General features: G+C 41.6%; 1 protein-coding gene across 1 annotated transcript in view; it reads right to left on the bottom strand.

Annotated features, from left to right (window-relative positions):
• GMEB2 (glucocorticoid modulatory element binding protein 2) overlaps window positions 1–22,487 on the bottom strand; it is a 2,829,650-nt gene that overhangs the window by 981,237 nt on the left and 1,825,926 nt on the right. The window contains exon 6 of the mRNA XM_044056980.1: window positions 18,118–18,275. Coding sequence (XP_043912915.1) covers window positions 18,118–18,275 — 158 coding nt within the window. The remainder of the gene's footprint in view (window positions 1–18,117; window positions 18,276–22,487) is intronic.

Here is a 22,487-nt window from a genome sequence, read left to right as displayed (position 1 = left end):
AGCGCTTTCATCCATCGTTATCAGGGCTTCATCAGAACATCCACTTTTTACAACCCAACCCTTATATACAATTACATATCATTAAATTATCCAATTAATTCATCACTGTTTAAAATCATAATTATACTAGCCTGGTTAAAATTAACATAAAAACTAACCTAAAATATTCTTTAACTTAAGTATTCCAGAAATACTAACATTCTCATTTATATGGGTCACCTACTCTACCTCCTAATCCCCACACTTTATATTAAAGTTGTGTACACTTACCATAAATGTAGATGTTCAAGTGCATTCACTGTTGCAGTCATCACATTTGGGTTATCCATTCCAGGGTAGCCCTCGGCCAGCCCGAATACCAGAGGCTTAGTATCTGCATCGGTTGCTATCGCTTCAGGACTGATGTCAGGTCGTCAGTAGTATAAAGTAAGGCAGCCGATGCCATTACATCAGTTTTTCTTGCCCTAGCCTGTCAGGAGCCCCCAAGTGGGAGCCAGGTTCTGGTGGAGGAACCTCACCAGAAGAAAGTAAATACCAATATGTCCCTTGTAAGGAAAGACAAGAAAGAAGAGGGGGATGGAGGGAGGGAAACCAGGACTGCAACAGTGAATACACTCAAACATCTACATTTATGGTAAGTGTACACAACTGTACTATGTTCTTCATGTTTCACTGTTGCAGTCATCACATTTGGGTTGATTCCCAAAGCTGCGGAAATGGGTGGAGGCAGTCAAGGAAACTAGGGGCTGGCTAGGATGCCCTGCAAGACTGCAGAGGTAAACCCTTCCCTGGATTTGGAGAAGATAGGCAGGTAGCAATGTTTGGTAAAGGTGTGAACAGATGTCCAGGTGGCAGCCTCCAGGGTGTCCCTGGTTGTGACTCCTCTGAGGAAAGCTGCAGAGGTAGAGACTGCTCTGGTGGAGTGAGTCCTGACCCCCTTGGGGGGAGGCTTTCCATGTTGCTTGTAGCAGAAATGGATGCAGTGTGCTATCCATTTGAAAATGGTTTGTTTGGATATGGCTTTGCCCTCTGCCCTTGCTGCAAAGCTAACCAGTAATTGATTAGATGTTTTGAATGATTTAGCCCTGTCTAGATAGAATCTGAGCTGTCTGTGCACATCTAGAGCGTGCAGGATCCTTTCCTCCTTGTTCTGTGGGTTAGGGAAAAAAGGTGGGCAAATGAATGGATTGGTTGAGAGCCACACTGGACACCACCTTGGGTGTGAAGGATGGGTTAGTCCTGAAGGATACCCTGTCAGCATGGAAGATGATGAAGGGTTCCACAGCCATGAGTGCTTGCAGTTCAGAGACCCTTCTGGCTGAAGTGATGGCCAGCAGGAAAACTGTCTTCCAGGAGAGCAATTTTAGCTCTGCTGAAGAGGCTGGTTCAAAGGGGGGTAGGGTGAGCTTTTCCAACACAATGTTAAGGTCCCAAGGTGGGGATGGTGCTCTTCTGGGTGGCCTTAAGTTGCTAGCCCCACTTAGGAAGTGATCAGAGGGTGTGAGAAAAGGGGCTGCTCAGTGGGGAAATGAGCAGAGATAGCAGAGGCATGCATTTTAATAGAGGAAAAAGAGAGACCACTGTGTAGCATGTCAGCTAAATAATCCAGGATGAGAGGGAGGACTGTGCTGTATTGGCTCCCTTAGCCTGAATCAAGGTGCAAAACCTTTTCCATTTGTCAGCAAAAGGCTTTCTAGTGCTAGGGCATCTGACCTCATGTATAACATCTAGAACTTGTTTACTGAGGTTGGCAGATTGATCTGGGGTTAGGGAATAAGCCAAGCTGCCAAATTGAGGGCCTGCAATTGGGAATGCATGAATTTTCCTTCCCTCTGGGTCAGGAGGGTTGGAATCTGAATGAGATGCCATGGTGGCAGTGAGGACAGGCTGCGCAGCAGTGGGTACCAATGCTGGTGAGGCCAGTCTGGAGCAATAAGAATTGTCCTTGTTTTTTTCTCCTTTATTTTGAGCAGTACCCTGGGGGTGAGAGGTAGCAGAGGAAAGGCAAAGACCGAGAGATTGACCTAGGGGAAGGACAGGGCATCCACTTTCCATGCCATGCAATGATGATCCCTTGTGCAGAACTTGCTGAGATGATGGTTGGTGTGGGAAGCAAAGAGGTTGACTTTCGGGATGCCCCATTTCTGAGTTACTAGGGTGAAGGTTCTTTTGTCAAGCTGTCACTTGTGTGAGTCCAGAAGATTTCTGCTTAAGTGGTCTGCCAGAGAGTTTTGAGAACCTGGTAGGAATTGTGCTAACAGGTGGAGTTGCATGGCAGATGCTATGTGCCAAATGGTCATGGCCAGCCTGCATAGAGGGTAGGAGTGAGTCCCTCCCTGCTTGCTGATATACCACATCATAGTGGTGTTGTCTGTTTTTATCAGGAGAGCCCCTGGGGAGAGTAGGGGCTTGAAAGCTGTCAAGGCATGCTGGACAGCTATTATCTCTTTTTGGTTGATGTGCAGATGGATTTGCTGTGGGCTCCATTAGCCCTGTTTGCACCTGCCGCCCAGTTAAGCACCCCAGGCATAGTCTGACATGTCTATGGTGAGGGTCTGGGTGGCGGGCGCAGGTAAGAAAGGTAGTCCCTTGTTGTGGGAGCATGCTGTTGCCCACCAAAGAAAATCTTTTCTGAGGCAAGGTATCATGGGTGGGTCTATGTCAAATAAACAAACGCTTGAAATGTCGAACATCATATGGTTGAGACCATATGATCGATATTTCAAGAGTTCAAATGTTAATTTTAATGGCGCTGTATGGTGCAGAATGGGAGAATTTCCCTTTTCTGCACTGACGTGCGGACTCACAGTTGGTATATTTAAGTAGGGAGGGTGTGGGGGGTGCAGCGTTAAGGTATGTTTTTCTTTTTTTTTATTATGCATTCGAACTTTCAAATATCGACCATATGTTATCGAACATATGGTATTCGACATTTTGGAAAGTTCGAATATATGGGTATAAGAGTCTCCAGGTCTTTGAAGTATTGACACCAAAGGCTTTTTAGGTACCATCGAAGTTTCCTCATATGCAGTCTGGCATATGGAATGAGTAGAATGCAAGATGCCATGAACCATAGAGTTTGCAGGATTTTCCTTGCAAATAACTGGGCTCTGGTGGCTAGTTGAGAGAAGTAGACTGTCAGGAAAGTTTGTTTTTCTGGTGTAAGGAATGCCATCTGGGATGCTGTGTCCAGGCTTGCTTCCAGGAATATACTCCTTTGGGTATGTACCTGTTTGGCTTTCTTTTCGTAGACTGTGCACCTTAGGGAGGTTAGTAGGGACTTTACAAAGGCCAGGTGCTTGAGCAGCTTTTCCTGGCTGTCTGCCTGAATTAGGCAGTCATCTAAGTATGGGTAAATATGGATATTCCTTTGTCTGTAAAAGGCAATGGCCAGATCCAGACAATTTGTGAAACCTCTGGGAGCAGTAGAAAAGCCAAAGGGAAGTGCAGAGACCCTGCCCTGAAACAGAGATATTTCCTGCATGATTCCCTGATAAGAATGTGGAGGTAGGCCTCTTTTAGGTCTAGGGTGGCTAGCCAAGCATCCTTGGAGAGCATGGGTAGCAGCTGTTGGAGGGTGAGCATTTTAAATTTTGATATCACCAGGAAGTTGTTTAGAATGGATAGATCGAGGATGGGGTGCCAGGTGCCCTCTTTTCTGGGTACCAGAAAGACTCTGGAGTAGAACCCTTGGCCTTTCTGTTCTGCAGGAACATGCTCTATTGCCCTCATAGAGAGCAGGGAAAGGCCTTGCTTTTAAGCCTCTGCCCACTGGTTTGGAGGTAGATCTGGGAACCCTTTTGGAGTTGGAAGGGTGTGGAAAGAAAATTTGTATCCCTGGGACACTATGTTGGGAACCCAGTGGTTGTTGGTAATGGTGGCCCAGGTGCTTGCGTGAAATGAGAGTTTTCCTCCTAGGGGTAAGTGAAGGTGGGCAGAGGGAGGGGTGGGGGAGGAGAGTCATTGTGAGTTCTTATCATAAGGGGGTGGCTTAGAACTCCCTGTTTTTGAAGTGGAGGCAGTGATCTCTGCATTCCCTGTGGCTGCTGTCTGGGAGGTCTGCTTCCACAGGATCTGGGCTGAACTGACCTGGTGGGAGCAGGAAAGGACCAGTGCTTGGTGGGGCAATGTCTGCTAAACCTGGGTGGCTGGACCTGTAAGAAATCCTTGACTGTATCCATGGATTTTGCTCTTTCCTTCTTCTTTTTAAGACCTCTTCTGCCTTAGTGCCAAATAAGTTGTCTTTGTGCAAGGGGGCATCCAACAATTTATATTTAACATGGTCTGGCAAGGGTTGTTCCTTAAGCCATGCATGCCTTCTAAGGACAGAACTGGTGACTGCTGCCCTGAAAAAAGCTTCTAGGGTGTCAAAACCACAGTGCAAGGTGTGTTTAGTTACTTGACTTGCAGAATGTATTAACGCTTGTAACTCTTTAGATTCTGCACAAGCAGGAAAGGAAGACATTTTTTGTTTAAGGAGTACCAGGGTATGTTGCTGAAATTTTAGCATATGGAACTGGCAATTTAGTGCTCTGATAGCAACAGTAGCAGAGGTGTATACTTTTTTACCCCATCTGTCTAGTGAGTGGGAATCCCTATCTGTGGGGGTGGGATTCTTAGCAGAGGTTGCTTTAATTCCTTTAGGCCCTTGAGAAATTACCTCAGGGTCAGCAATAGGATTTTTGAAAAGAAATTTTTGAGAGTCAAAGACTCTGTAATAACTGTCTGGTTTTCTGGGTGTAGGAGGGAGTGTGTCAGGAGTCAAACTGGATTCCAGGGAAACATCCTGCACAACATCCAGGACTGGGAGGGATGGCCAGGGGTCTGTGCTGTGGAAGATCTAAGAATTCCACGAGTCTCTTTTTAGACTGAGGGTAGTCCTGACTTTCCCAGTGGAAATGCTCCCTTAAGGTATGAAGGGTTTCCCCAAAGGAAAAGTCCTCTGGGGGAGAGGCTGAAGGAATGGAATCCTCTGCATCAGAATTCTCATAAACAGAGAGGGGTTGCATGTCTTCATATTCAGATGCATCAGAGTCATCAGACGCCTGTTCAGAAAAAGCTACAGGGGACAGGTCTCAAGCATTTGAGTCTGAGGGAAGGAAGCAGGTGCCTGAGATTGGGTCGTCGGTTTCTTGGGTGTGGTTCATATCCTGGGCCTAAGAAACTCGGTAGTTTTTGAAAGAATGGTAAACACAAAAGAAGTCGGTTTGTGTCGAGAATCAGTAGCGTGAAGGACTTCCTCGGAAGAGGGTGCCTGCTCAGCGGCTCTGGCCCCATCCAAGGGAGAGATAACCGCAGGATCCTTAGTCGAAGAAGAGTTGTGTGGCATACTGGACTCCAAAAGGGTTTCCGTAGCGGCCTGCGAATCCACAGAAGCGGGACTCACTGAGGACCAGAGAACTGATGACTAGCTTAACGGAAGCGTCATCGATAGGTTTGGACCTGTGAGGTCTCTGTCTTTATCTTTACATTTTTTTAAAAAGATCTTCTGTTGGATGGCTTACCGAAGCCATATCAGAATTCAAGGACTGTAAGTAAAAATATCTAGCTACAATAAGGGCCAGATGACATATAGTTCTGATGTTGAACAAAGCTCAGAAGCGACAGCAGGGGACGTCGTGGTCTGGGCCTAAGCAAGTGATGCAGTAAAAATGAAAATCTCGGTGTGGTATTTGCTTTCCATAGGCGAGACAATTGTTAACTTTTTCTGACATCGCTTAGTGCAAGAAAATAGGATCCCTAATGGGGTACCTAGCTTTAGAAGACTTCAGCTTCAATTCGAAAGACAAAACTCAGGTAGCAGCCGACCGGCACTCATGCAAACTGCTTCTGCTTCGGGCTCCGTGGCAGGCAAGAAAGACTGATATAATGGGATTGGCTGCCTTACTTTATACTACTGATGACTGATGTCAGTCCTGAAGCAACAGCAACCAATGCAGAAATACTAAGCCTCTGGTACTGGGGCCGGCTGAGGGCTATCCTGGCAGGGATAACCCAAATGTGATGACTGAAACAGTGAAACACGAAGAACATCCTCCTCTTCTACCCACTATTCTATGTAATGATAAGCCCTCCAAACCTTCTAGCAATTCTCTTACGAATACTAGGTTTTAAATCTGTTTTACACATTCAGGCACTCAACCCCATCTCCTCCACAGTCAAGCACTCAATCTCATTTCTCATCTTGTCCCTCTCCAAAATTCTACTCAGCCTACATTACTGGTAGTCTCCCTTATTCGAACATCTATTCCCTCTCCCCTTTCTTCTTTCCTAGGATACCCAACCCAGCCTACAGAACAAAACCTTTACCAAAGCACAGCTGAAGCTCCAATTTTTCCAACTATACAGAGTTTGCGGTTTCTGTCAAAACTTTGTATTTTAAAGCACATTTAACCTATTACTATATTCCCCTTTTATTAACTGCTTTTCTAAGGCTGCTTGCACATCACTGCGCTGATCTCCTACTCTACTTTCCCCTTCTACTCTGCTGTCCCCACTTACCTGCTCTTTCACATCATTTACTTAGGTACTTTCATTCTCTCATTTGATTGCTGTTCTTGCCCTTGCCCCTAACTGTAGCTAGTCCCACATTCCACTACTTCCTACTTTTTCTAGCAACACAGATTTATCTGACACCCCTTCCCTTATAAACTTACTGCATGACACTGCCTCATTTTATTTGTTTTCTTTGAATCCTTGTTCTTAATACCCACTACTTACAGTCTTTTAGATTGTTTCTATTGCCAATTCTCAGATTCAGGTTTAGCCCCACCCCGTTCACCTTTGCTACTCTCAGGCTCACTCCGCTCCCCTACCCCACCCCACATCACTTACATTTATATTTACTCAAACCCCACCCCTTCAACAACTGCATCCAATTGCATTCAACTTCAACTCACTGTCTAATTAAACCACACCTCCTCTACCAACCCATCCCTAACAGACTACCTCTAATTAACCATTTATTTCTGTTATTTCTCCCCACACTGTCAGTATCCCTACAGCTATCCTACTTACACAATCTACCTCTTAACACTAATAACCAGCCCTGACTAACAACTTCCTTCTATCATGTACAATGTTTCTCATTACTAATACACTACTCCCCTCTATCTCCCTGCATTTCTGTCTCCTGCTACACTTAATGTCACTTGTTACAATATACCTACCTCACAAACCTACATATATAACATCTACAAAAATCCAACTTTTACAAGCTACTCTGACATATCCTCCAGTCTGAATGCGATAAACATACTTTTACGCACTAAACTAAAAATCCTTCCTCTACAAAAAAAAAACATCAAACTATCACCTTTGAATATTACCAACACAGATCCAATAGAAAGCAGTTACCTATTATTTACATCTACAAATATGCTAACCTACCCCAATGTGGAGATATTCACCCCAACCCAGGACCCGCTTTCTCCTCTTTCACCCCCCCAACTCATATAAATCACTAACTATAACAGCTGTCAACCTTAAAAGTATTAGAAATAAAATTACAGAATTCCATGCCTGAATATCTTGCAACAAACCAAATGTAATAGCTGCCACCGAAACCTGGCTAAAACCTTACATAAAAGACTCTGAATTCCACCCCCATGCTTTGCTTGCTAAAGAACAGATAGACCCCATAAAAAAGAGAAGTCACACTACTCTTTTCAAATACCTTCATATTGTCCCCTATACCAACTCCATGAATAACTGGAAGAATCTCTGCGTTATAGCCCTAGACATCCTCCCCAGGTAATAACATTCTCCTGTTAGAAGAAATTCTCGCCTGGACAGCAAAGAATATAAAAAATGAAACAATTATCCTGGGTGATGTAAATATTAATTGGCTAGATGTCTCACACCATTCTCCTTCATCCAATATTAACCAGTTTAACTTTTTCAGCTAATTACCAATACAACTAGACCAAACAAAAACAAAGATACCTGTTCCATCCTTGACTGGATTCTGGTATCTGACCAAATAAAATCTCAAAAGCAGGCACACTACCTAAAAGTATCACTGACCTACCTGCCTACATTCTACATGAAAACACTACATCACGAAGTCAACACCAACAGAAACAAACTAGAAATCTCACCAATTTCAACCCAGCAATCTTTAATGAAACTTTGAAAAGCATCTCCTCGATGAAGCTGTAAAGTTCTTCAACTCAGCATTTCTCAAAACCCTAAACTAACTAGCCCCAATCTGACAAAAAAAGAGTAAAAACTAACCATGCCACCTGGCTCATTAGAACTACTATGGAACTCATGGCTGCTAGGGACAAATCATGGAATCTACTGCAAAAAAAATAAAAACCTTCCAATTTCTTACAATTAAGGCAACTCCATAATCAGGTAAAATGTCTAGTCATTGAAGATAAAAAAAACACTACCCAAGGGTACAAAATAACTATAAACAAAACCCAAAGAAATTCTGGCATTCCATTCCATCTATGATAAATCCAGTTCAAAAAACAACCCCTCTCCAAATCCAGACAAATCACCTACTGAAATAGCCACCCTCTTCAACTCATATTTTATCAACACCATATCTAATCTCACTGTCACCTTTCCTCAAACTAAGTTTAATACTAACCCTGTACCTCCAAAGCAAACCTCACAAAACTTCACTTCTCCCTCTCTGTCTAACTTCTCTTTCTCCCCCCATATCTACTGCTACTACACTCCTGACAACCTACCCCCAGAATTCCTTCAAATGTCAGCTAAAGCTATTGCTTACCCTATCAGCATACTTCTTAACAGGTCTTTCCAAGAATCCTATGTACCTACCATTTGGAAAAAAAACATATATTCTCCCCTTTCACAAAGATGGCAACAGCACAGACATTTCCAATTTTTGACCCTTTGCTATTCTCTCCCCTATCTCTAAGATCCTGGAAAAATGCATACACACTCAACTACTAAACTATCAAATCATCTCCCCTACTCAACATGGGTTCAGGCCAAGTCAAAGTACCACAACAGCTCTTATATCCTTCTTGGAAACAGCTAACTGAGCTCGAGATTCAGGAAAACTTGTTTCCTGACTCTTTCTTGGCCTCTCTAAGGCCTTTGATACAGTCTCCAATCTTCTGCTTCTTACAAAACTTTCTACAATAGGTATCTCCCCTACCCTAAATTGGTTCTCTAACTACCTCACAAATAGATAACAAACTAGCAAATGTAGTAGGCTCTAATGTTCTAGACATAGTATTCACCGACATGGAGGTCTCTGTACTTCAAACAAACCTAACAATTGAGTTAAACTGTATGAGAGGGTGGAGTGTTCCTTTAAAGGTTTAGGTTGTTTTCTAGTAACCAGATTTGGGGCATACACATTATGTGCCCTTTCAATTAACAATTCCTGAGTTTTGCAGTTCTGTCACCTCATCTGAATATCTGCTTAAAGCTTCTTCTATTTTTCCAGCTTTTTATACTCCCATCAGTGGTTTGTTTATTTTTAACCAGGTCTGTGTGCAGCTGCATTATACTGTCCTATAGGTTACTGGAAGTCATGCCTGGAACTTGAACTGCTTCTTGCTGAACTGCAGTACTCCTCCCAGTCTGTGTTTCTTTCACACTGTTTGTAGCTGATTTTCCTCCAGTTCCTTTATATTACTTTCTACCTGGCACCCATCCAGTACACTTACTAGCCAGTTACTGACATTTACCCAGAAATCTAGGTCTACTGGCCTTTTTTGCTAAATATCTGTTTTCAGACTGGGAGAGCCAGAATTAAGCTGTTACTCAGTATGCATCCATCTTGGAAGTGTCGAGTCTTTGTTGTTGTTGTTGTTGCCTTTGTGGCTTTCTCTGTCTGGTTTTGGATTGTGAAGGAAAGGACTATTGTTTTGAGGGGGTAGTTCCTGTTGAATCTAGGAAGCTGAACCTGAAGGAAGTCTAACAGTTTGCATGGATTTAGCTTTGTCTTCCATATTTTTAAGTACACCCTCAGCTTTGGGCCCAAAGATGAAATCCTTGCCCAGGGGGCATCCAAAAAATTTGACTTGACATGCTCATGAAGGGACTGTTCCTTTGTCATGTCTTCTAATAACAGAACCAGTAGCAGCAGCCACACTGGAAACTTCCATAGCATCAAAGCTGCAGTAAAAGGAATGCCTAGCAACTTGAGAGCTAGAGTGACATAGGTCCAGTAATTCTTTGGAAAGATTCTTGCCCTCGATGGTTTTAATTGTTTGGTTCAACTGATCTAGAATGATCTTCTAGTACTTTATTATGTGGAAATGACAGTTAAGGGCCCTCATAGCTAACCTGACACCGGTGTGAACTTTTTTGCCAAATCTATCAAGAGCCCTACTCTCTTTATCAGTGGGCAGGGGGGTTTGGAGGAACTAGATCTATCTCCTTTGGATCCTGGGGTCACAACCTCTGGATCAGCAGAAGGGTTCTTAAAGAGGTGTTTATGTGAGTCCATTATGCTATAAAACCTGTCTGGTTTTCAAGGGGCTGGAGGAAAGGAATTTGGATGCAAAGAGGAATCCAAGAAAACATCCTCTACAACCTCTAAAACTGGAGGGATGGCAAGAGGTTTATGCTCTGGCAATTCCCTAATCTTCTTTTTGGATTGTGGGCAATCTTGGGCTTCCCAATGGCATGAAGAGTTTCCCCAAAGGAAGCCAAAGCCAGGTTTTCCTCAGAATCTGGCTCCTCAAAGAAGTCAGGGAGGGTCCATCATCAAAAACAGACTCCTCCTGGTCAGAATCTTCATCTCATTCAAAAGGATCAGAAAAGACTTCTGGAATAGGGTCTCTTTTCCTTTTTCCTGGGGAAACCTGAAAAGGGGGTTACCTGGATCTGACCAAGGAAATTAAATCTTCAGCTAGCCTAACCAAATCCTGCTGATAATCCTGTGAGTGGGAACTAGTAGGCTGAGACATAGGCCCAGAGGAAGTTTCCTTCTTTGGGCATAGCTCTCAGTTTGGACCTAGGTATGTCTGCAATTCTGATGGCAGACTTTTGAGGGAAATATGGAGCTGGTGTTAGCTGACACTGCAAAGGAGCATCACAGGTTTAAGTGTGTTCGTCGGAAGCCTAGGCCTGCAGAGAAGTCCCAGAACCAACTGATGAACCAAGTCCTACAGCTTGTGTGAAAGTTGAGGGACCCGATGGCATATCAGACTCTGGAAGGGCCTCAACAGAGGTTTGCTCCACCACCTCAGTCACAGAAGGGAGCTACAAAAGTGCCTCACCTTCTTCAGCGATCACGAGCCTTGGAGGACTAGCTGACGGAGAGTAATTGTCATCCAAGGCCCTAAGCCTGGGTCACTTTTCTTTATCCCTTTTGTGCTAAGGGAGCTCAACCTTGTAGCAACTGGCAGATGCCAATGGACACTAAGAACCTGATGCAACACTAAGGTGCCTAGCTAGGGACCTAGAATTCCAGCAATATTTGGCATGCCCAAAATCCATAAAAATGTTGATTGTTCACTTTTTCGTCCTATTGTTGATGCGAACACATCAAAACCAAGTTTTATAGCACAATACATTGATAAAATGTTAAACCAAAATGTATACAATATCTATCATATTTGCAAAGGCTCTTGGTAGCTTTTGAAAAGAGTAAGTCAGTTAAGTAATGTTTCAGAAATAACTTTTATCACTACTGATGTGCAAGATTTATTCAGCTGCATCCCGCAAACAATTAGCCTTGAATGCTTTTCAGAATATTTAACTCAACAATTTAAAATGTCACAGAGTAGAAACAAAGAACTCAGTGCTTTGATGGACACTGCATTACATAATAATTATTTCTTTTCTGAAGGCCATTATTTTCATCAAAATAAAGGTACTGTGATGAAAGCAGCTTGTGGGGCTTTGTATGCAAATATAGTCATGACCCCATAGGGGGGGGAGTTTTTATTTGACAAGCAATATAGAAATTCCTGGAGCATGTACACATGCTTCCTGGATGACATCTTTATAGCTTGGACAGACAGCGTGGATAAAATTGATGATTTTATAGCATATATTAACAATACTACAGTTTTTTTTAATTCATGCAAAATGTAGGCAAGGATCATATTGCATAGTTAGATATCAGCTAAGAAAAGAAAATATTTGAGGGGTCCTAAGACTTGCTTCCCAAATCTATCAGAAGCCCACATATTCTAATATGTTTTTACATTATACTAGCTGCCATCCCACAACATCAAAAGCGGGCAGTTGTCAATGGCCGGTATGTGAGGGCAGCAAGAGTGGTGTCTAGTCATAGTGATTTTCTCAAAGAAATTGATTTATTTTCCAACGTGTTGTTGAATAAGGGGTACCTTAAAGTATTACTTAGATCATTAAGTGAGGAAGTTAAGACAAAAAGAGCTCAAGGTATGTATGTGCCCCTTTTACAGTATGAACTATTAATGCAGGTAGTATAGAAAACAAATGTAATAATATTCATGTTACAGAACACCATTCTAGTGCATTAGACAATTGTATGCATCAACAACAAGCTAGCTATGCACATGACTTTTTTACTATACATTCAGTTGACAGCTCAGCAGTTAGTAATATCATCAGAACAAATTAGCAGTTCATTTCTAATGATATAATTTTATGTAAATGTTTAGGCAAAGTATCTACCGATATATAAAAAAGGCATTTGTTTAAAAAAATATATATGATTTTATGGGGCATTCTAAAGATAAAACAACTACAAGTTGCATGACTAAGTGTGGGGCATGCTCACAATGCCCTTCCATGTTTCTGTGCAGTAGCCTTTCCATCAAAAACATATCCATCTCAATTCCTGGAAAATTTAATTGCCATACAAAGGGGATTATTTATGCTGCAGTATGTCACCAGTGCAATAGTTTCTATAGTGGTAAATCGGAACGTAAGCTTAGGGATCGTATCAACAAATGTAACTATGACATTAGAAAGTCTAAATCTACAAATGGACTCTACAAATATATTCACCAATTTCCAGACCATCACCTCCTGTTTGCTATCACTGATAAAGTAGAGGTCAGCCCTAGAGGTGGGCCATGGAAACTATTAAATGAAGAGAGAGAGCTTTGGTGGCAGATATTTTTGAATGCTTCAGTCCTCCCAGGGCGTAATGATGTCATATCTATACAGTGCTTACTCTCAAGAGGAAGGCATATAAAAATAATATGCTTATACGTATTATCATCTGTTTTTATTTTTAGGGTAAATGCATCAGCAATTGTGCATCATTTTTGCTTATGTCTTGGTTTAAGTTAGTGATGAATAACAGTTATTCTCAGTGTTATATTTTAAACACGCTGTTTTAAATACATGTACTTATCTTGACAACTGTTGCTTTAAATATACACTTGCTTTGCTTAGACTGCTGTCATGTGACAAGGAAGCTATTTAAATGCAAATTTTGAATTGTTCTGGTTTTATCTGAAGAAGTCTGTATGCTTTTAGACGAAAGCGCTTATTATTTGTTTTAATAAACAGTTCATCCTACTTGGTTGTGTATTCTCTGGCAGAGTTTCCAGTAAGTTTTTTTAGTTTGCCTAGCTAAGATCTTGACCCTACACCTAACAGTCCTAGAGTTGAAATGAGCACAGAAACGGCAGTTAGTTACATTGTGATCTAGGGCTAAACAGGTGACACAAAAAGAATGGAAGTCTTGGTGTGGAATCTGCTTACCACAACGGACACAATTACTGACCTTCTCTGACATGAGACAAAAATGTAAAAAGGTTTCCACAATGGGGTAGTTAACTTTCAGATGACTTCTCTCTGGTGTGGACCAACCGACACACTGAAACACTGCTACAGGCTCTGACAGCATCACATCGGCTGACTCCCTATATAACCAAGTATGCTGACGTCAGTCAGGGCATCCGCCAGTACTTGGAGGAGGAGATTTTTTCTCTGGAATTCAGGACAGCCAAGGGCTTTCACAGCAGGAAATCCCACAAGTCAGGACTGCAACAGTGAAACATGAAGAAAATCCCCTATATCCAAAGGGGCATTAACAACTTTGGATTTTAATACACAAGAAATGTTGCGCTCCCCAACAACTTAACCACATAAAACAATTTAGGGTCCATGCAAATTGCACCTGTGCTCCCCTGCAGCAGTACTGAACAAAGTGAACCAACTCATTATGCAGATAAGAAATCTTTAATAGTCACGTAGATTAAGTGCTTTTGTCTGCAAACTGCAGACTTCATCAGAATCTGTTAAAAAATGTCATTAAATGTGCTTATATAGTTATTTACAACCAATAAAATAACTCTAACAATTATACTTTAAATTTTAAATAATCTGTCATTTAAAAAAACAGGAATAAAACTCATTATAATATTATTTCACTATATACAACTCACAATAACTTTACTAAGACATAAAAAACATATATTTACTTTTGATTATAAAATTGTTCACAAAAACATAATTCAAACCAAACTTATTGCCAATATACACAATTTGCCAATTGCACAAGCAACACGAAAAAATGTAAAATGGCAGATTTCCATAAAAAGCATAACCCAGGACAGAACGCTGGTTGCTCAAACCTGAAGTCTGATGGTCTATCCTCTGAGCTATGGCAACAGTACTAGAAAGATGTAACTTTATTAACTTATATCGTCTCATTTCTAAGACTAGGGTAATGGTAACACTATCATAATACCTGGATAGCTGGCTGCATTTAACAGTAACTGCCATCTGATTTATCTTTATTTTAAGGTAAGGTTATCGTGAGTTAAAGATTTCTTATCTGCACAGTGAGTTGGTTCACTTTGTTCAGTACTGCTGCAAGACAGCACATGTGCAATTTGCATTGACCCTAAATTTTGGATTTTAGATATTCAGGTAAACTTTAAGCACATAACCAAGCAAGCTTACACATGACTGATCCAGTATCTAGATACCACATCAGCAGTATAATAATAGCACCCTGTCAAGGAGTGTTTATTAACTTTAGTAATAAAGGAAAGTAAAGAAGATTTAGTCTATGAATTAGCAAACTCAGCCATAGTTTTTTTTTTCATATTCGCAAGGGATGCCAAATGGAATTTAGACTCATGAACCTGACAGATGACAATTCAGAAAGTTCTTACCTTAGTACTAGACTAACTGCCTGAGTGGGCCATTTTAAGCTTAGCCAGTTATTTAATTTCATAGACACTGCACCTTGTATTTGTAAGGTACAGTAATCATTTTGCCAATGCCCCCCCCCCCCCAATAATACAATATCACATTTTGCATATTCAGTTACTGATGTTTCAATCACAACACTATGCACACATAAGATAACTACTGTCAAACTGGAGGAAGATAGATTCAAACCTACAACTTTCACCTATGTTCACACCATAAACCAGGACCCCACCTGCCTAGCTAATACAGTGGATTATGTGTAAACCTTCTTCCCTAATCTATCAAAGGTACTGACATTTCCATATGATGGAACAGGATTAGAAACAGTCAGGTATTTGGGGCTATCGTTCTTAGACAAGGAAATAAAACATGGATCAGCTCTGGTGTTGAGGAAAAGGAACTTAAGTGACTGAGGAATAAAACAGTTTCTCTGGTTTCCTTGGAGAAGGAGGTTTGCTACCAAAAAAAAATGACCACATTACAAGCATCTTCAAGAGCTGCAATAACCAGGGAAATAGCCACAGATTTGAGGATATCAACCTGCAACAGGTCATTAATCTCTGTTGAGATTCAGAGATTTCTTTCTGCTTCCACCTAAACAAGTCCTTCAGTGCCCCACTGATGTCTGAGAAGGACATTTCCTTTATAGAGGACTCTAAAGAAATTTTTTCTTTAGATTCTGAGTCTCAGTTTCCAGGGGAAGAGACCTATGAAGCATAGTCTAAGCTAAACTCATGTACATCACAATCTGAATCTGAGTCTTAAGGCAAAGAAGTTCTCTATTTAAATATGTCTGGGCTGAAGAGATGCACTGAAGTGACTGAAAGTCCTTTTACTGAAAAAGTGCAATTCCTCTTCCATTTACTTGGAAGATGGAAGAGAAGGAACACATATTTGTTTTGACTTCTGATAGCTCTCCTTAGGAGTCTCAGATGACAATGTCCAACACAATGATGATGTAACTTGAGAGCTAGGCACCTCCACGGTGCTAACAATCCCTGTGGGATGTCTGTATCCTCCTCCAAATCACTTGAGTCTCTCTCTCCCTTGTCTGTACTGGATGTGCATCTGGCCCTTGAGGATGTGCTAATCTCCTGGCCCTTATTGGTTTCCTGATGTGCAGTACCAGAAGGGTGTGAAGTAATAGACAAACGGTCTTATTGTTCAAACTTGACCACAGTGGAGTTATACACTGAGGGCCGGGAAAAGGATGATGTAAATCCTCTCTAACTACCTTCTTTTCTTGATGAATGGAGGGGAGATATGTGAGGTACAAGCACTTTTAAGCCACTTGTTATCAATGAAGAGCTTAAGGAAACTTAAGCAACTTGTAGGTGTCTATTGTTTGAAAGATAAATGGAACCCGAACAGACATCATGCTCCTCACCTAAACAGAAAAGACAGGTTGCATGAGAGTCACTGTAAGGCATTCGGCAACTATATAAGCACACTTTCCCTTTCTCAAAGACATAAGCCAAAAAGAGTAGTACTTTTCACAGAAAAACAGAAAAGAGGTCCCCAGTGGGGTATTTATCTGTCCAATTTGTCAATACTTGCCTGGCTGCCAAACCAGCTGAAGATATAGTGAGCAATGACTCATAGTGGTAGCTTCAACAGCAAGAAAAGTTCTGATTTTTGGCATCTGTATATCTACCAGCATGGTTTCATGCCTCCTTGGATGAACGTGTGCCAAGTAAGGCACTGTAAAGCTTTTAATACTGACCACAAAGCTTAGGTGCTTTGAGGAAGTGTTTTTTTTTTTTTAATTTACTTTTTTTGTTATTTTTTTTCCCCAGAAAAATTAAAAGGCAAAAATTGGTTTTAGTGATGTTCAAAAAGAGGCATGACAATGGTCAACAAAAAACGCACTGTGTTTATCTGATGACAAATTAAACATTTGACTGTTTCTGTAGTACAGAAGGATCAAACTTTAACTACCTGTATGATCCACTATCAAATAGCTGGCTGGAGCCAGAAGAGTTTGCTGGGAGAAGGTAGTGAGTAGGTTTAACAGGCTTGCTTATTTTGGCAGAGGGAAGAGGTACACTCTAATGTGAGGTCGACTCCATCACATCTGAAGCCCTATTGACAAGGGATGGTAGCATTCATAGGACATGTGCAAGAATAAACACATGTCAATGGAAGGCACTGTAGGCCCCTGAAGTAGTAAGAGTTCTCATGACAACTGCTGGGGGTGGAATTAAAGCTTATGTCAACACACCTCCTTCATCCCAGTTAGTAAAGTACAGCTTCTATAGCTGAGGTGCTACCTGATTTTTCCTGGTCTTGGGACAATCAGTGTCCATCCTTCAAATGCACAAGACCCCAGGTTGGGGGAGTATTGTGTAAAGTCATAATCTCAGGCTACTGGGACAAGGTGAAACCCAACAAATCACATGGTAGAAAATGTTAAGACTTGTTGGGAGAGATAACCAAAACATCATTCATGGCTGCCTGGTTATCCCACAGACTGCTCCTGTCACTCAACTGCCTGTGGCCAGTCAACACCAATTCACCAGTTTTTCTTTTACACATTTATGACTAGTTGTTTCAGTGATCACCTCTTGGTGGAGACCAGTGAGTACAAGCCTAGACTGCAGGTGAAAAGAGGCATTCCTAATGCTTCTTGGGGCATAACCTTGCCAATACACAATAATTCTACTGCACACGAGCAAAACACACACACACACACACACACACACACACATACACATATACTTTTGAAGATCTATAGCTTGTGAGCAACCCATATGCTGTGGAATCATGGCCTATTACTGACTACACTGGAAAAGAGGAAAGAATGGGTCGATGAAGGATGACCTGTTTAAGGAGGTTAGCAACAGCAGAAGCTTTTTGTTAAGTCTCCTTATCTATTTGCAAAATTAACCTTGTATGTCTATATGAAATAATCAAAGAATTCAAAGTAAGAAGTGCAAAAGAAAAAAAAAAAACTTCATCTGATTCCACTCTACCAGAAGCAATGCACTAAAATATCAAAGAAAAGATGTGACATACGGTCTGCAGTGGCTGGCGTTATGGGTATGTATTCTGTTGATGGCTGGCTGCAGAGTGATGCTCGGGCTCCAGACAAATCTATTTTGGTACTTCTGCAGGTATTGGAGCATACTTTGCTATGCTGGTAAAAATCTAGTTCTCCTGAATCCATGATCCTTCTAAAAATAACAGAATAAGAGATTATAACAAATGCCAAAATACTTGGAAAAATTCCTGACATTTTCTACATTTCAGATGAATTCACATCAATCAAATAAATGCTTGCTTAAAATTAAGTCATACCTTTCTTGCTCTACACAAACTCCAATTGTGAACTACCTCCTGTTTTTGAACAAGGCTTACACATACCTACAGGCAGCTGTAATCTGAAAGTCAGTTCTTTAATCAGGTGTGTGTCCAATGTTATTTCTATAATAGTAATGCAGCCTGGATTATAACCGTTCTCAAAAAGTTAAAGCTGTAATTACACTACATTTAACAACACTGCAGAGTTCTCAAATAAACTATACAACAGTCAGTTTATTGAAATGTATTCTTTGAGTCTCACTTTATAATGAGCGGCCCTTCGATATTCAAACAAAAATTCCCTGTACCACTTCCACATAACTGCTTGCAACAAGTTAAGGAAAAACACAGAAGTACTCAGCATATCACTTAACTTTCAAGCTGGTCCCCTGAGAAGGGCAACTGCTGGGCTCTGCTTCCTAAGAGCCTACTTTTCGGCACAATGCTTCAAATAACTCATTTAACTTTGTCTAGAAAGAAACTCCACCCCCCACATCAAGATAACCTCTGGTATAAGTATGCCAAGGAAAGAGCCATGTTGGAGCATATATTCTTCGAACTTATGCCCCAAAAACATGACTGACCTGAAACTGCATCAACATTTACAAAAAAATTAAAAATCATGTTCTTGAAACACTTGGAAGTCTCCCACAGCAAAAGGGATGGGAAGGGCCAGCCAATAAAAGTAAATATAGGGAGGATAATAATTTTCCATTTTTGAGAGCTTGTTCAAAAATCATCTAAAAAGGTGATTACTCGCGTATCTGCTATACTTTACTATTCTTACTGTGAGGGGCTTTATGCAGTGAATGACAGAAGACATGAGTCCCAAGCAGTACAAAACAATCTCCAACGAAGTCTGAATCTGGCCAGGTTAAAGAAACAAAAGTCAAAAGCTGGTGTAATGTAACAAACATGCAACAGAAATCTTGGTTCCGAAAAAAGAGATTGAAACAGCATTGTCTGAAAGTAAGCCCAATGATAAGGTGGCCATCAACAGCACATATTTACACAACAGACATATCATCAAAGCAACCACCAGATTAACTGCTGCAGTTACACTACACTATACATGGTTGATGATGCACAAGCCTATCTGTTTTGCCATTTAAATTCATTTATATACTACCACCTTCTGCACAGCTGTCATTTTTTTCTGCTGCAATACAAAAACTTTTACAATCAAACCACGCACACAGTAACAGATGATTTATTATATTTGTCTAAAGGATCAGATAAATGATTACTAATGTACTATATGCTGCCTATTTTAAGGAATCATCTAATTCACATCATTAGGCTAGCAAGTGATCTCATAATCACAAATCATAGGGAAGACTGGTATAACGGACAAATGACACTGAACAGTCCTGAGTACTTCAGAATACAAATTAACATATATATGGTAAAAATCAAATCAGTATTCAGCAAAAGCTTAGGTTGCACACAAAAAGTACAGTTTTGTACCTACCATAAATGTAGATGTCCGATAGGTATGCATCTGCAGTCATAACATATGGGTTGTCCTGCCTCAGGCAGCCCTTCGGTCGGCCGGAATCCAAAGTCTGGGTCTGGCCTCGGCTGATGTCGCACTTTCCCCGACGTCAGAGCTCCTGGGGTATAAAGGCATCAGCCGACGCCATTTTCCTCAGTTTTTCTTGCCCCAGATGCCAGGTGCCCTCTAGGAAGGCTAAATTTGTATAAATGCTGAAAAGTTCCAATCATTATCAAATTATATACATATATAAACAAACAAATACACCATAATAGATTCCCCCAGCTAGCTGAAAGGGGGGAAGCACCCTAGGAATACCACAGAGGGGAAGGTGGGTGGGTAATCCTGACTGCAGATGCATACATATCGGACATCTACATTTATGGTAGGTACAAAACTGTACTATGTCCTTCAAGGATGCATCTGCAGTCATAACATATGGGTAGAATACCATAGCCAATCTGGGGGAGGAGGAACTAAGAGAAGGATGGTGTAGTTAAGATCCCCTGCAGTACTGCAGTTGCAAACCCTGCTCGGGATCCGGAGTATAAAGGTAGATTGTAATGCTTGGCAAATGTATGCACGGAGCTCCAAGTAGCAGCTTCTAAAATGTCCTTGGTAGCCACCCCGCGTAGGAAAGCTGTAGTGGTGGCTGTGGCCCTTGTGGAATGAGGCCTGATATTTTCAGGAACTGTCTTTCCATGAAAGGAGTAGCAAAAGCGAATGCAATTTCCTATCCATTTTGAAATTGTCTGTTTGGAAATTGCTCTTCCTTGGATCCCAGTTGCATATGCTACAAAAAGCTGATCAGTTTTTCTGTTGGCTTTAGTTCTGTCCAGATAGTAGCGTAGTTGTCTGTGTATATCCAAGGAGTGCAAAAGTTTTTCCCCTTTGTTCTGTGGGTTAGGGAAGAACGCAGGCAAATGTACAGCTTGGTTCAAGGATACCCTGGATACCACCTTTGGCATGAAAGTAGGATTGGTTCTCAGTGACACTCTATCCTGGTGAAAAATAAGAAAAGGCTGCACTGCCATTAATGCCTGTAACTCAGATACTCTTCTTGCTGAAGTGATTGCCAGAAGGAATGCAGTTTTCCAAGATAAAAACTGTAGGTCTGCTGATTCAAAGGGAGGTAGTGTCAATTTTTCCAGCACAAAATTGAGATCCCATGCAGGTGGGGGGGGTTTCTTGGGGGTTTTACATTTTTGATCCCCCTCAAAAATTGTCTGAGCAGAGGGGGTGAGAAGATAGGTGGATCCATATTGTATTCTGCTGAAATTGCTGAGGCATGAATCTTAATGGAAGAGTAAGACAGGCCATTGTGGAATAATTCTGCTAAGTATTCTAGGATGTGTGCTAGGTTTGCCACTGTGACATCCGTGCCCCTTGATGTGCTCCAAGTGAGAAATCTCTTCCATTTAGCTGAGTATGTCTTTCTTGTGGAAGGTCTGCGAGCCTCCAGGATAATGTCCTTCACCCTCTGAGATAAAAAAATTTGGTTGGGTTTTAAGGAATTTTCCAGGCAGTTAGCTGCAATGTTTTCAAGTTGGGATGCAGGTCTTGAAATTGTTCTGCGTTAGAAGAAGAGGCCATAGGGGAAGTGGCCATGAATTTGTCTGAGACATGCTTCTCAGTAGCAGGTACCAATGTTATCTTGGCCAGTCCGGAGCTATTAGTATCACCTTTGGCTGTTCTTCCCTGATCTTCAGTAGAACCTTGCACATCAATGGGAGAGGTGGAAAGGCATATACTGTTAGGGAATTCCAGCTGAAAGAGAGAGAGAGAGTCCACCTTCCAGGCTTGTGGGTGGTACATCCTTGAGCAGAATTTCTTCAGTTGGTGGTTGAGTGGGGAGGCGAACAGATCTATCTCTGGCATTCCCCATTTTTTTGTTATGAGTTTGAAGATGTCTGGATGCAGCATCCATTCGTGTGCATCCGTGGTAGTTCTGCTTAAGCTGTCTGCTAGTGAATTTTCTTTCCCTGGTACGAATTTGGCTTGCAGCTGGATATTGAGATTCAGGCATAGATTCCACAGATTCATAGCCATCCGGCATAGAGGGTAGGAATGTGTTCCTCCCTGTTTGTTTATGTACCACATGACCATGGTGTTGTCTGTCCTTATTAATAAATATCCTTGTTGGAGGAAGGGTTTGAATGCCTCGATTGCATGCCTTACTGCCAGCATTTCCTTTAGGTTTATGTGCATGCTTAGTTGCCCTTGAGGCCATAGGCCTTGGATACGTTTGTCCTCCATGTGTGCTCCCCATCCTCGGTCTGAGGCGTCCGTGGTGATGGTCTGCCTTGTTTTTGGTTTGTTGAAATGCAACCCTCTGTTGGACTGACAGGCCTGAGCCCACCACAGGAATTCCTTTTGAAGGCATGGAATGATTGGTATCATGGTTTCTAGACTGTGACTGTGTTGAGACCATACATTCCTTAGGTACCATTGTAATTTCCTCATGTGCAACCTGGCATGTGGAATCAAGATTATGCAGGATGCCATGTAACCCAGGGCCTGCAGGACTTTCCTTGCAGTAAGCTGAGTTTGTCTTGTCAAAAACATGAAGTAATCTGGAAGTTGTTTTTGT

The sequence above is a fragment of the Protopterus annectens genome, chromosome 14.part0, assembly GCF_019279795.1.
Source record: "Protopterus annectens isolate FY-2018-M chromosome 14.part0, PAN1.0, whole genome shotgun sequence".
Classification (NCBI taxonomy): domain Eukaryota; kingdom Metazoa; phylum Chordata; order Ceratodontiformes; family Protopteridae; genus Protopterus; species Protopterus annectens.
Note: the sequence above shows the minus strand (reverse complement) of the source record. Positions and strands in the feature narration are given on the sequence as shown.